Source organism: Callionymus lyra, chromosome 13 (assembly GCF_982586985.1).
Source record: "Callionymus lyra chromosome 13, fCalLyr1.hap1.1, whole genome shotgun sequence".
Classification (NCBI taxonomy): Eukaryota; Metazoa; Chordata; class Actinopteri; order Syngnathiformes; family Callionymidae; genus Callionymus; species Callionymus lyra.
Window position 1 is genome coordinate 20,605,790 of NC_141830.1, and position 15,596 is coordinate 20,621,385.

The 15,596-nt window shown below is 34.3% G+C and overlaps 1 protein-coding gene across 4 annotated transcripts; it reads left to right on the top strand.

Moving 5' to 3' along the window:
* The first annotated feature begins 5,166 nt into the window (after positions 1-5,166).
* On the top strand, positions 5,167-9,628 carry ulk4 (unc-51 like kinase 4). Of its 4 annotated transcripts, none has more exons than XM_087806571.1 (10): positions 5,167-5,327; positions 5,743-5,880; positions 5,950-6,049; positions 6,113-6,252; positions 7,620-7,773; positions 7,853-7,954; positions 8,020-8,103; positions 9,069-9,144; positions 9,206-9,286; positions 9,361-9,628. In XM_087806571.1, the coding sequence occupies exons 2-10, from the start codon at positions 5,743-5,745 to the stop codon at positions 9,377-9,379; spliced, it is 894 nt and encodes a 297-aa protein (XP_087662697.1). In that variant the 5' UTR covers positions 5,167-5,327; the 3' UTR covers positions 9,380-9,628. The 4 variants fall into 4 exon arrangements, with proteins under 4 accessions (XP_087662697.1, XP_087662695.1, XP_087662696.1 ...); XM_087806569.1 differs by having other exon boundaries at positions 5,167-5,323; XM_087806570.1 differs by having other exon boundaries at positions 5,167-5,319.
* Positions 9,629-15,596: the final 5,968 nt, after the last annotated feature.

Below are 15,596 nucleotides of genomic sequence, written 5' to 3' on the forward strand. Positions count from 1 at the left end.
TCTTCGTCAAGAGTCATCGTATAGTTGATCCTGTATCGTGATACGTATCATATCACCAGGTTCTTGCCGATACACACTCCTTCAATTAAATTGTAAGAGAAACTGTTATAATAAGACCGTTTTTTATTGATAGGTAGTACATAATACACTAGTAATACTCAAAGAGCATCATTTATGTATTTAGTGGGGATACGACGGGGTGGGGGGGTTAATATCCCCTAAGGCTTTCCTCACAATAGAGCCAACGAGGTAACGTAATACTTCCAACAGATGGCACCACACCCCGTCTGCTGAAATAATTAATGCGATCAATATTCCAATATCCTGTCAGAGCTGTTAAGAGAAGAATCAGGATTTGCTGAGTAGGTTTCAAAGTGAAATGTTGGGGAGTTTTAGAGATAATGACACGTTAAGAAGAATTAAACTTTATCAAAGCACGTCCTTGTAAGGTTGATACTTGTTTGAACATTTGCTTAAATAAAATACTGCATGGAAGTATATCAGTGTCATCAGAATATTGAATGGTTGAAAATGTTACCCTGTTTTGGGTAGTGATGAGATGATGAAGCTTCATGAAACAGTGTCATGTTGTTCAGAGGTCAGTAGGTGGCGCCATCACAAAAATTATGTTTCATTAGAAAACTTGTTCAAAACAAAGGAAAATAGTGCAGAGAGGCCATCTAGTGGACTTCGAAGATAATGACACTGTTTCATGAAGCTTCATCAACACCTCACTATCATCTAGTGGACTCTGAACATAATGACACTGTTTCATGAAGCTTCATAAACACATCACTAGTTTTTGGTCCTTCGGGTCAACTTGATCCTGGGAGAACACAAGGGCTAAATAGTATTTTTTTATTTTATTTAAATGTTTCCAATTGAAAGGTTACTTTTTTTTAAATTTAATAATTGAATTTAAAGATTTTGAATATATCGAAATGAATACTTAAAAACTAAAACAAGGCACCGGATATTTTCAAAATGAATTATTTTTCCTTTTTTTACACATAGTTCAATATTCTTATTCAAATAGTTAGAATATACATTTTTTAAATGTAATATGTTTGTATATGTTGCCTTTTATATTCAATATTCAAATCTATTACATAACAAAAAGTAAAATAAAATAAAATAATAATCATAATTGAAATATTAACCGTTAAATACAAGAATTGTTTAATTTAATAAAAACAAATTGAACTGTTTGAATTAAGGAATCTTTTAATTCAATTATTAAAATTAATACTCGCTGGTTAAAAAAAACGACATATTCCATAACACTGATATACTAACATACTGCTGCTGCAGAGGAGACTTGTGTAATAGCATAAAACTTCACGCACGTGAAGGTTTTGTGTGACGGAAAGTCTTCGTCAATATTTAACTCCACTGTAACTCTTGCTGTGTTTTCGTTGAAACTGAAGTCTTTGTCCAAGTCGATCATGAATGGGACGCGACTGGAGGTTCAAAAGAATCATTGATGGAAGCGTAGGATCTTCTTGTCAGGTTAGAGAGGGAAATAAAGACAGCAAAGTAACATCTGAAGAAGATTAAATAGACAGAGAGTAAGTAAAGTAAAAGTATTTCTGAAGGATAAAGAATTCAAATGTAGAAGATGTTGAGCAATAAAAACAAAACTTAGTCAAGACTTGTAAACTAGTCTAGTAAACTAACTAGGCAACACAAATATTTAGACACATATTTACAACCTTAATATAGATTTTCTTTTTAATCTAGTTAATTAATTTAGGCCCTTTTAATAGTAGAATTTATTAAAAATAACCCACAACTCAGGTTAATAATGTATAATCTACTGTCAGAATACGTTTTAAAAAATGATTTAAAACATTATATATTTTTATGAATTTCCTTCCCTCACTTATCTCTGTTGCAATTTACTTATTATTGCCATTATTGAAGTTTTTGTTATAATCTTTTGATTGTGCATTGTGTTATGATCTTTTTTTTTTTAACGTACGACTGTAATAAATCAAATTTCCCAACCAGTGAAAGAATAAAGGAATATCTTATCTTATCCATAACACAGATTGTTCAGTTCAGTTCAGTTTAGTTTATTTAAAAGGACAATATGCAGTTACGAAAATAGATCAAATAAAATATACTATATTTATCCAACATCTACTCATTATTAGGTGTGTGTTGTCAAGAATATGGCAAAACAATACGAGGATATATTAGTATATTAGAACTTGTACCAAGAAAGAACTATGAACCCCAACAAACAGTGCTGATGTAATTGATTTAGTATCATGAAGAAAGAATCTAGCAAATATTTAAGTGTATTAATTATTGTGTAATAGTGTAATAATTGTTTACACTCTTACTTATCATAGCCAGACTTACTTTACCTGGAGGGTCAGGTTTGCTGGACTCTGACCTCGTTAATAATGAGCTTCTATCTACTCAGCATGTACACAGATACTCATAAGAACACAAGACAGAAAACTGCTGAAATGAAAACTGTGAGTCTGAAGGTTGTTTTTACACTTCTGAGACCTGCTGAGTTGAATGACTCACTGAGTCGTACCGACTGTGTTCGATAGGTCAAAAAGATAAAAGCGCACCTGTGGGACACGATGACATTGAGCCCTTCCTAGAGTGGGATTTGAACCAACATACAAGCTCTTTTTCTGCCATTTAGTGCACAAACCATTTATCTTTTATTTAGGAGTGTGTATTGTCAAGAATGTGTCGATACGTATCACGATACAGAGTCGGCGATACGATATATTGTTATGCATTATGATATATATACTTATACTGTAGGAACAGATATATATTAGTAGTATTGTCGAGTACTTGACTCTGGTGTTGTAGAATTTACGGACCACATGACTCTTGACAAAGTCGTAACCGCTTTCATTTGTTTTGTTCAAACCAAAATAGTCCACTGTATCCTCTCGTCCTCAGTCAACGCCGGGATCTCACAGCATTTCATTTTTTATTTAATTGCGGAGGACTTAATGAATGCTGCCATCTAGAGGCCGGAAGTTTAATAGCAACAGGAACATGAACTAACGGCGTGAATGTTTGCATGTTAATTGTAGAAAATCCAATCATTTTATTTTACACTTAACAACTATAAACCATAACAAACTACGCAGACACATAAACTATGATCTACAAGCCAAAAATGAAGAAAAAACAATATAATATTATATAAGTCGAATATGAATACAGTATTGTGAAAAAAACATATATCACCTTATCAATATTTTAAGTAATGATATCACTGTATCCTCTCGTCCCCAGTCACCACCGGGATCCTGCAGGATTTCATTGTTCATTTAGCTAGTTGTAATGACTACAAAAATAATAATACAAATGTCATCGATAAAGTGCCATTAAACAGACACTATCGTGGCAAAATATATACGTTTATTGGTATATTCTTACTAATAATTCATCACAGCTTCAATAACTTTGTTCCTCTTACTCTAAGAAAGAGTATGTGTTTTTGTTATTCGTTATGACATCAGTGATGCAGGAGGATGGGAATGTTCCGGATTCAAGATCTGCCGCTGATACCGAGTATCATCTGCTTGGTCTTATGTTTGAAATAAACAGCAACTTTGAAAAAAATAACTGTGTATTCTTAGGCTAACACGGACTTGGATGTTTTTTGAACGACGTTAAACTAGCTTAAACCTCAGAGACCTTTAGCCTCCTAAACCTGGATAACTGTAAACAAAGGCTGATGTTGGTACAACAAGCTGGAACAAGTAAAAAGTACTTTCATGAACACGTAGAACTACTGAACTCAAACGCACAATAATGTGGTTTAATACAACTTAAACTAACATATAATCAACAATATAAACAATAAAACAAAGTCATTATAACATAAATACTCCTCTTTACATAAACCTCTTCACTCATCTCACAATATCCACATATAGCATGTAAATGTAGTATTTTTGTAGAGAAACTACCTTTTATTTAAAGACTAGTATTTATTTAACAGTTGACTGGATGAAAGTATAGCCGTTTTAATTGACATGTGCCCTTGTACTACTTTGTTTTACTGTACGTGTGTTCCAATATTGTAAAGATATCGATCTTGCGATAGGAAATATGAAAGAGGACATTTATAACACAGTAAACAATAAAATTAATTTCGTGAACGTAAAGTTAAAAGAAGGTCGTAAATTCTGAGGTCTCGTTCAAACACATCGCGTCATTTTTATTTAGCAATTTCCGTTCGTTTGTGAGTAAAGTTCCACTAAAGCTAAACAAATAAAGTCAGTTTAATAGAATGTTACAGAAATATCTTCTTTTAAATGTAGTTTACAACCAAACGTTGAAGACTATCGAACACATTCCTCGAGCACCTGCACCTCGAATAAAACATAACCTGCAGAAAAGAACTAAAGAACTTTAACTTAGGACATCTTACCTTTTTCAACACTTTGGGAAAACTTTCTTATTCCTTTTAATAGACATTAACACTTGCACTTTTCCTTAAAGACTTGGAAAAAAAAGACTTTAAATGAAGTTGCAAAATGTATATCGAGTTCGAGTACAGCATTAACCTCGATAAAAGACGAGAATAGAGATGGATATGTTGATGTAAATAACTTTAAATCGGACAACGTTCATCTCTAACAGTGTCCAGAACATTAACAATACACCGGAGGTGAGTCAAAGGAAAGTGAATACCACTACTTCCGTCCGCGCGACTTTCAAAATAAACCAAACGTCGCTTCATCGCAAACTCGGTCGATATTTAAAAAACAAATGTCGTTGTTGATATTATATTATTACATTTATTTAAATCCATGTGAAATGTTAAACGTCTGGCCCTGAATTTGAGGCGACTTTAATAAATTACAACACGTTTTATATGCGTTAGTGTTTGCGCGTTCGTAACTAGGCAACCGTGGAGTGAACCATTTTGTAGAGGGGTTTAAAGTTTTAAATACATTTGTTAACGCCGTTTAGAAACATGATTAAACTAAAAACACAGTACAACGCTTACTATAGACTATATCACGGCATTGACATTTTGTGATGTCCCAAATGTAATTTTTAAAAAGGCAAGATATAATTGTCAAACAATGTTGACCCCTATTGGTTACTAATGGTAGGACGCCGGCCGAGTTTCCGGTATGGATCGAGGGTTTTTGAAAACACAAGCTTTGGTTCAGCGACACATATACATTTGATTTTAGACTTATTTTACTTTTCATTCAGTGGACGAAGATTCTGGCCAGAGTTAGACGCTATTCTTGTTATTCTTGGTTGTAATGTTGGATTAGGACTTTTGACAATTTATGTTTAGAGTTAAGTAAGTAAGTAAGTAAGTAAGTCATTTTTATTTGTATAGCGCAAGTGATATTTATTTGCATTGTTGTTGTTTTAATATAACGCTGATGATGTGTTTTTATCAATGTTTACCTCGTGTACCATCTACAGATAGAAAAATTATTTACTAAGTAAAAACGACACCTTGACTTATATATTAGGATGTCATCGTAGTATGCATTAAAGCTATTTCTTGTTTAAAATGGACGTTAAGTTAGACAGAAACATGCTTTTAATAAAAGTATATATTTAATCTTTAATTATTGAGTAAATGCTAATTTAATGAGTTTATAACAAAGAAGATCATAGATTGAAATGTCAGTTATTCAAGTGATGTCCTTTTTTTTCTGTCTGATCACATCATTTTAATATCATTTTAAAGCAGTGATCAACTCTTTCCTTCTCTAACTCCAGATGGAGAAGTTCGTGGTCTACGAGGAGCTGGGACGAGGCAGAGGGTCTGTCGTCTTCAAGGCCAGACAAAGAGGACATCTCAACTATGTCGCCATCGTCCAAGCTGAGAAGTCCAAAAGACCCGAGATAACCAACCATGTAACACATAAACACACCTTATAGCACAACTTGTAGATGCCCTCCAATAATGCCTTGCTCCTGGGTCAGATCCGCCTCTGCCGTGATCTGGACCATCCAAACATTGTGCGTTTCTACGATCAGCATGTGACGTCCAAGCATCTGTGCCTGGTGGTGGAGCTGTGCACAGGTGAAGATCGCACACCTTTGACCGTCTTCATATGTTTGAATCCCTTCGTGATTCTCTTCTCAGGCGGTTCCCTGGAGTCTCTGATCAGTGAAAACGAAGGTCTGTCGGAGGACATGGTGCGCAAGTGTGGGTCTGATGTGGTCCGAGGACTGGAACACATCCATAAGTCTGGCATCATCTTCTCAGATCTGAACCCTGCCAAGGTTTGTGAACATACGTGAATTTTAAATCGACCTTCAAGATTGACGGTGTTTGTTCATGTTTGTGTTGCGAACTTTACTCATCTGTATGAAATCTAGTGATGACTGAGGACTAGAGGATATAGTGAGTCCAGCAGATTTTAAAGCTGATGTTTGGACATATTTTGGTTTAAAAACAAATTAAAGCAGTTACGACTTCGTCAAGAGTCACGTGGTCTGTAAATTCTACAACACCAGAGTCAAGTACTCGACAATACTACGGATATATACTGTATCAGTATCACTATATATCACATCATTGTATTGTGATATAAGGTAAGGTAAGGTAAGGTAAAACTTTATTGATTGAAATTGTTTTTTCCAACAGCCAGCAATTTTCCATAAACAATACAAAATAATACATAAAAATAAAATAAGAAGAAGAACATAAAGAGGAAGAACAAGATGACACAATCTAAGTCTAAAGACAAAGACAAAGAACATAGGTCAAAGAAAAACAACAAAGATAAAGGATACAAAGACTAACATAGAACAGAACATCCAGATACTCTCACTCCACTCCTGCCCCCGAACTCAGAATTGTACAATTTAATAGCCCGAGGAATGAATGAGTCCCTGAGTCTACTAGTGTTGCACCTGGGTAGGAGCATTCGTGCACTCATTCTGCTTCTCTGTTCACTGATGACAGTGTTCATCATCCATGATGGACAGTAGTTTGTTCAGTGATCTCCTCTCAGCAACTGTCACCAGTGAGTCAAAAAATATATTTCAGTGAGTGAAAGTGTTGATATGTATCAACACTTTCATTAAAATTAACATAGTTTTTGTTTCACTCATTTTCACTTGTTTATAGGTTTATTCTTTGAGTAAAATTGACTAAAACAAGCGTCGTGACGTGTCAGGAGTCACACAAGACAAAAGCAAAAGATTAAAGAGACTTTCAGCCAATCATGGGACACGCTGACCATCACATGATCAAGTAACTTGGTACTCTATTGGTCTTGTCTGGCAGCAACATTTTTATATTGAATTTAATTGGAATATGCAAAAATGTTAAATTTACAACATTAAACTCTATGTGTCACAAATTAAAAATTCATTCACTTTTTTATTAAAAATATATAAATATATATATATATATATATATATATATATATAAACAAGTCATTTACATTGATGCAAAAAACATAAACTAATTCAACCTTTTTAAAATAGAAATGATTAAATTCAATTATTCAATAAAGTAATGCAATACTTAAAAAAACAATATAAAAATAAGAAGTTTCAAGATTTGAACTGTTGAATATCCTGAATTCCTTTAATTAACTATTATGAACTTGTTTTACTGTTTGCTGTCCGTTCAACGACAGATCCTGCTGGACGTCGACGGCACGTTAAAGTTCTCCAGCTTCTCTCGGGCTCGAGCCGACGGAGACTCCAAGAGTTTCTACCTGTTGCTCTCCAGGTGTGAGGGAGCAGGAGAGGACAAGGAGGCTTTAGATGCGCTGAAGAAAAGATTCCAAGGTGAGTCTGATGTCGACGACAAGGAGCTGCTCGACGGACTGATGATGTCGAAGCTCATGAAACCTTCTTCTTGTCTCAGGTTCACCAGTTTACACGGCCCCGGAGATCTTCCTGGGAGCAGAACACAGCGTCACCTCAGATCTGTGGGCTCTGGGTTGTGTTCTCTACTACATGTACACAGGTGCTACACACACGCCATGCATTCTGGGTAGTGAAATATATCACATATATTCATGTGTATTTCAGGACGACCACCATTCTACTCAGAGAGTTATTTTGAAATCAGGAAAATGATTCTTCAGCAGGAGCCGCTGCCTCCTAAACAACGAGGTGAATATTGTGTTCAAAGTTTATTTATTCATGTTAATGTTAATATAATTCATTCACCTTGGGATTATGATTTATTATTCAGTAATAGATGTAGAAAAGTAATTCTCTATTGAAAATATAACATTTCAAATGTTGTTCTTTTATAAGCATTGACTTTTTAAATTTCAATATTTCTTATATAAAAAAAAAGGTTAAATCTTTACATTTTTTGCAATAGTTCATGAGAAGATGCTCAGTATTTTTCTATTATAATAGCGCTTTTTTTAATTATTAGAATTAGAATATCAAACTTTAAATGTTGGAAAAATACATTATTTAAAAAGGAAATTTGGTTTTTCAAATAATCAACAAAAAAACCCTTATAATTAAATCTATAAATATTGAAAAGATTGTTTTCAATTATTTAAAATATATATATATATATTGAAATAATAAAAATCTATAATAAAATAAAAAATGTCCCAATTTTTAAAAATGTTGATGTTAAAAAGAAAATGTTTTCCCTTCACAAAACACACATCTTTCAATTTTTGTAACTATATTTGTATTTGTTGTTTTATTATTTATTTATTTATTTATTATTACATTGTTAAGTGTCTATTGTGTCTTGGAGCTGAAAAGATGTTTGATTTTGATTCTTTGTGTCTTCCACAAATATAGAAAATACATTATATATATATATATATATATATATATATATATATAGTAATGGTGGTCTGATGAAGCTTCATGAATCAGTGTCATTATCTTTAGAGTCCACTAGATGGCGTATCTGCACTATTTGTTTTGAACAAGTGTTCTAATGAAACATCTTTTTAAATTGATGGCGCCACCTACTGACCTCTGGACAACATGACACTGTTTCATGAAGCTTCATCAACACATCACTAATGTTTATATATTTTTTAACAAACCATGTTTTCAAAGGTGCTCGATTTCTTCCATCTTATCTTAATTTCTCTTAGTGCCTCCGGCCAGTCGTCCCAGTAAGGATTTCGTAAAACTGCTGAGAGGTTTACTCTACAAGAATCCTAAGAAGAGGTGAGTCTTAAAACATCATGAAGGTTTCTACACTTCCTGTCCTGAGCGTCTGGTCTGGCAGATTAACCTGGCCCGAGATTATCCAACATCCTTTCTGGACTCTGAAGAACAAGGAGGAAGATTCGGGAGCTCACAATGAAAGGTTGGTTGTGACAGAAGGTGAAAATAATGTAATGTAAATGATGATTTGAGTCGTGTTGTTGAACGTCTCCACAGACTCACACGGACACACTGACCAGCTCTGGTCCGTTCAGTCGCTGGTGTCGAGAGGAAATCAACTTCCTGACAAACAATAACCGACAAAAGACTTTTCAGGAAAGAAAAACCTCTCGTCTGATCCTGGACGTTGACTTTGTCACGTGAATCAGGTTTTATCACTTTTTATAACATGTCAGGACAATAATCTCTGAAATATTCATGTTTAAATTCTGCTTTTATATTTAAATGTCAGTAATTTTTTCAAATAAATGTGCAAACAAATATATTGTAGTTTTCCAGACGTGTCTTCTTACTTTGAATACACTTGTAGTTGCTGTGACGTTCAAATGTAAGTATTTGAACTATCAGTATTAGTGAGACATTTAGAAAGAATGATGTGAATCAGAACATTTGTTTTGTGTTGATGAGCTTCATCAACACTTCATGTTGTTCAGAGGTCAGTAGGTGGCGCCATCAGTGTAAAAATAATGTTTCATTAGAACGGTTGTTCACAACAAATAGTGCAGAGACGCCATCTAGTGGACTCTGAAGATAATGACACAGTTTAATGAAGCTTCATCAACCCATCACTACATCACTACCATCTAGTGGACTCTGAAAATAATGACACTCTTTCATGAAGCTTCATCACTACCATCTTTTTTTTTAAATCCCTTATTAGAGGGGAAATTTTTCACACATACTGATGGCACACTTGCGCCAAGTCTACCATCAGGACCAATCAGGGTAAAGTGTCTTGCTCAGGGACACAACGACACAAGCTTGTCTGGAGCTGGGATTGAACCTGCAACCTTCTGGACTGCAGGCAACCATTCTACCATCTGAGCTATGTCCCCCACGACTCTGAAGATGATGACACTGTTTCATGAAGCTTCATCAACACATCACTACCATCTAGTGGACTAATTACATTTACTGCCAGTATTGCAAACACAACACACAGACTATTTTTTTGGTGTTCACAAAAATACAATAAAAATAAATAAATAATATGAGATGTTTGCAACATAATGCAGTAAAAATCAACAAGTGTATAATTGTGTATAAATGTGAGTCGGATCTTGACAGAACAGGTAGAATAAGTTATTTGTATATAAAAAGATAGTTTGGCGTGGTGAATTATATATATTGCAAAATTAAACTACATTATATACAATATATAAAACAATTCAAAAGTATAATTTATTATCTAATTATTATAAACATGATATACAACATTTTATCAAATTCCATATTTTTCATCATTCTTTCACTGAGTTTAAATGTTATTGATAATCATAATACTTTTTAAATGAAGCTTTTTATGAAACTTTTTTTTTTTTAACAATAATGAAATGAAAAACTTAATTTAAATATTTAAAAAAAGTAATTGGAAAAAAATCCATAAATTCAAAATAAAAATAAAATCGTTAATATAATAGTGCCAGCATTTTTATTTTCCTTTTGGTCATGTGTTCTCAGTAAATACTACTCACGCGGATATAAGAACACGGAGAGCAAACGTATACATGTATCTATACCACCATCTGCTGGACGATTTATGAATGACACAGCATACGCTGTACATTTAAATCAGAAGACGAGGATTTGCACTCGCTGCACGAGAATATAAACACAAACTAAAACAACTTGGGTTTTTAGTAACATGTCGGCATAAAATGAATTAATTAAATCAATTTAAAAATAAACATTTGAGTGGATGAGACAGAATGCTAATGCTAATTCTTAAGCTAATACACAAAGCTTTGTGGCCCAAAAATTAATCTAACAAACTTTCCGGGAAGATACGAAAGATGATGTGAAAAAACATATTTTAGCAAAGGAATTCGACCGACCACAAAATTAAAAATAAAAATAAATGAATCTATACCTGCTCGGACTGAACCTAGAGAAGTATGTGAGTGATAGAGTAATAATAATAAAAATATTATTATTATTATTATTATTCATAATAATAATAATACAAATGGTTGAATTTGGCATTAAGAACTGTTGAAACTTTTAATTTATTTTTATTTCAATGTTTTAAGCATCAAATTATGTGAAAGGTTGAATCTGTATTTTATTTTGTATAATGATTTAATTAAAAAAAAAATGTACTCATAGTTTGGTATCTCAAAGTTGCTCGGTACTCTTTTGGTCTTGTCTGGTGTGTTTATTATAAAACATTTATATTTATACATTTATTTTGAATTAAAAAAAAAAACGTTGTATAAAAAAAATAATAATTTAGAAAATTTATATTTATTGAAATGACTGGAATCAAAATATCAAAGTATTTGTGTTAAAAATTTGTTTTAAAACATTCATTTTTAATTCAATTATTCAATAAATAATTATATAGAGAAATAATTGAATTTAACTAATTTAAAAATAGATTCAATGCTTAAAAAAATTGTAATTTAATTTTATATTAAAAAAAATGAAAGTTTCAACATTTTAAATTTTAAATTGATTCAATATTCGGATATAGTTCCATAAAAAGTTCTTTGAAATAAAAGCGTGTTAAATACATGATGTAGACAAATGTGTTCAACTCTCACCGGTATTTGATTTGAATGTGACTAATATTGTCCTCCGATATATTAATAAGAAATATTCTCAGTTTTGCTTTGTTTTAAACGATGACGAGGGAGGTGAAGAAGAGAGTGCCGGAAGGGTGGAACAGACGACGGTATCAGCCAAAGTGTGTTTTTGAATTATTGGAATTTGGATATCAAGCTATATGTGTAAAAATACAAAACAAAAATAAATGCAAATATACGAAATGTTTAATTAAATAACTTTAAACTATCAAATTCAACCATTTAATATCGAATATGTTTAAATAAAGTATTCAGAAATCAATTCAAGACTAAAAAACAAACATACATTAAAATAAAAAATGTAGTTAATAATAAACAGATGCAGATTAGCAGCTCTACACTAGTAAATAGTCAATAAAAGTCAATAAATTAAAAATGAATAAACAAAATTAACTACATTAATTAAATTAAATGAAAAGTTGTGTACATAAATTAAAAAGTATTAAAAATGAAGTAAAAAAATAAAATGGTATTTGAATCTGTATGAAAGAAATACTTCTCAATGATGACTCTTCAATAATTATTTACTTCTGTTGAAGTCACGTGTGTTTGGTTTATTTAGTTTTAGTCCTAAAAAATTAAACACAGATTTTGGATACTTTATTTAATCTCCACCAGGGGGCACTAAAAACCTACAATTCACCAGCATCGTTTCACTTGATTGACTCAGCCAAGTTTGAAAGTTTTGAAGACTAACTTTAAACTTAACTTGTGAACAAAAACAGCTTTATTTCTTATTCATAGTCTGTTTAAAACACAAAATAAAAGACATCAACGTAGAATGTTGACCTGTTTTTAACCCAGGATGCTAAATTATGTGAGGAAGTGAACTGAAAAGTGCAGTTTTTGTTGTGTAAATACACATATTTTCATGGAAGTCTGCAGGATGTTGAACTAATGCGACGTAAAAACTAGTTTTCCACGGATGTCGGTCGTTCCCTCCTGTGTTTGATCCTTCATCCTGGACATTTTTCCTCATCGTTTCCCCTCTTCTTTCTCCTTCTATCTCGCTCTTTATATCGCGCCGATTATCCACCAATTCTCGGCTGATGATTCCGTGTCTTCTCGCCACTTCTTCTGACACTTTTCTCCGCCACTAAGTCGTCACAGCGAATTACAAAATGGCCGACCGTGGCACAGCAGCGGCTTCCTTTTCTTTGCGGCGCCGTTGTCTAATAGAAATGGCGGAACGTTTTTTCCTCTGCGTCCCGCTTTTTTACTTCCTCGCTTCCATACGATGACCAATCGCTGTGAAGGAAGAAAAGAGCGACGTTTGTGTTTGTTCTGAATGTGTGTGTCTTCACAGCGCAAACATATAGGTGTGCGTCTCTGTGTGTGTGTGTGTGTCGTTCTTTTATTGTGTTGCAATTAGGTGACCACGGAAAAAAAGCCAGACTTTTATCTTTTGCGACGCGGTGTGTGTTGGTCTCAGCAGGGGGTCTCCAGCTGCAGCGCTGATGATTGGAGTGTCAGGGTTGGGCTTAGTTACTATGGTAACCGTTACATGGTTCGATCAAACCCCCTCCCAACAATATGTACACACACACACACACACACACACACACACACACACACACACACACACACACACACACACACACACACACACGTCTGTTTGTCTCATTCTTGTCCATGGTCCAAATACTTTGTCTCTTCTCCGTCCAGTCCATCTGTCTTCGTCCCTCAACTCTCTCTCTCTCTCTCCGAGTCTTTCCTTCAACATCCTCCAGTTCTTCTTCTTCACCTCCTTCACTTTTTTCACTCGAGTGTGTTGTCCACGTCTCACCAGCAGGTGAAGGTTTGAAGTCGCTCCGAAGGTTTTTCGCTGCCATCTCTGGAAAGACACAAAACCATCTCCAACACTTCACGACACGTCTGTTGAGTTTGTGTCGATCCTCCAGTTTTCACCGCTTTTCGTGACTCACAAGAATAATGACAACATTATTTGAGAAGTTTATATATGATTAATCAATATGTTTCGATTTGTGTTTGTGTGTATACTTGTGTGTGTCAGTTATTACTTTTGTGTATATGTTTGCTTGTGTGTGTTAATTAGTGGGTGTTTTTTGGTGTCTGTGTGCATGTGTGTGTTTGTTTGTGTGTATGTGAATGTGTGTGTTGGTTATTGCTTGTGTGGGTATATGTGCTTGTGTTAATGTGTGCGAGTTTGTTGGTGTTTGTTTGTTTGTGTGTAAGTGAATGTGTGTGTTGGTTATAGCTTGTGTGGGTATGTGTGCTTTTGTTAGTGTGTGAGTTTGTGTCTGTTTTTTAGTGCGTGTGTTTGTTGGAGTCTGTGTGTATGTGTTAGGGTGTATATGTGTGTGTGTGTGTGTGTGTGTGTGTGTGTGTGTGTGTGTGTGTGTGTGTGTGTGTGTGTGTGTGTGTGTGTGTGTGTGTGTGTGTGTGTGTGTTGGTTATTGCTTGTGTGTGTATGTGTGCTTTTGTTATTGCATATGTGAGTTTGCGTGTGTTTGTTAGTGTGTGTGCATGTGTGTGAATGGATTTTGTATTGATCTGTATTACTTTGTAACCATGACTCAGCAGATTTAACGGCTCTGATCAACTAATGTGTAGATTTAAGTGTATGTTGTTGTGATGTGTGACTCTATTGTATCATCAGTGTGTGTTGTTGTGATGTGTGACTCTATTGTATCATCAGTGTGTGTTTGTACAAAACTCTGTTTTCATTGAAATATTGACATTAGAAAATGATCTTAAGCTCCGCCCACTGAAAACACTTTGTTGTTCTGGAGATGAAATCTTGTTGACCATAACCACACCACTCTGCGGCCAAACATCAAGGTTTATCACCGCGCGTCATCAATCACTGAAGTCTCCACCTCCAAAGGACTTGTATAAACAAAGCAGGGCGTGATTACAGCTGGAGGAGGAGTGAAGCCATTATTACGTCATTATGGACTCTCGTAACCTCTCGTTTGCCCAGATTTCACAGCAACTTTATAAAGAAATATGTTGAAAACATGGTCAAGATGATGAACTTACTGCATCTTCAACAAAGAGTTTACTGTTGTGATCAAAAACTTTTCTATATTAACTTGAAGTTGTTAAGTGTTCTTGAACGATGACTCTTCGCTACAGTGACAAATGTTGTTGTGAGGATGGATCCAATCTGGGTGAACAGATGTTTGGAACATTTGTGAGAATACAGAAGAGACTGAAATAATTACGACTCTAGACCTGTTTTATAATCAATCCTAAATCAGCAGAAAAGTCATAATCGTTGAATGATGAAGCAGGAAAAAGTGCAGCCACACAGATGGAGAAGCTGAGTTTTTAGTGGAGCAACTTATAAATATAAAAGTCTGGATACAATTTAAAAATCTAATTAAGTTTTGATTTGAATTACATTGAAATCCCGGTGGTTCCCAACAGTCCGTCTGCTCATCCCAGCAGCTGCTCGTCCGCCTCGGAACCAAATCCCACAGTCTGGAGCTGAAGTGTGTTGTTTGTGTTGAAGTGTGTGTCGCTGTTTGCACAATCTGAAGGAATGTTGATGGAGAGATAATGACCACGTGTTCCGGAGAAGAACTATTCCGTCGCTTGTTGAGGTTTTTTTATTTCGGCGTGAGAACAGCCGAGAGTCTCGGCCACAACTCAGCCATTTATTTCATTAGTGCGTCCACTCGA

Coding starts and splice junctions, on each gene's coding strand:
- ulk4 (XM_087806571.1), top strand. CDS start 5,743: ATGGAGAAGTTCGTGGTCTACGAGGAGCTGGGACGAGGCAGAGGGTCT. Junction 6,050..6,112: donor GGTGGTGGAGCTGTGCACAG/GTGAAGATCGCA, acceptor TTCTCTTCTCAG/GCGGTTCCCTGGAGTCTCTG. Junction 8,104..9,068: donor GCTGCCTCCTAAACAACGAG/GTGAATATTGTG, acceptor AATTTCTCTTAG/TGCCTCCGGCCAGTCGTCCC.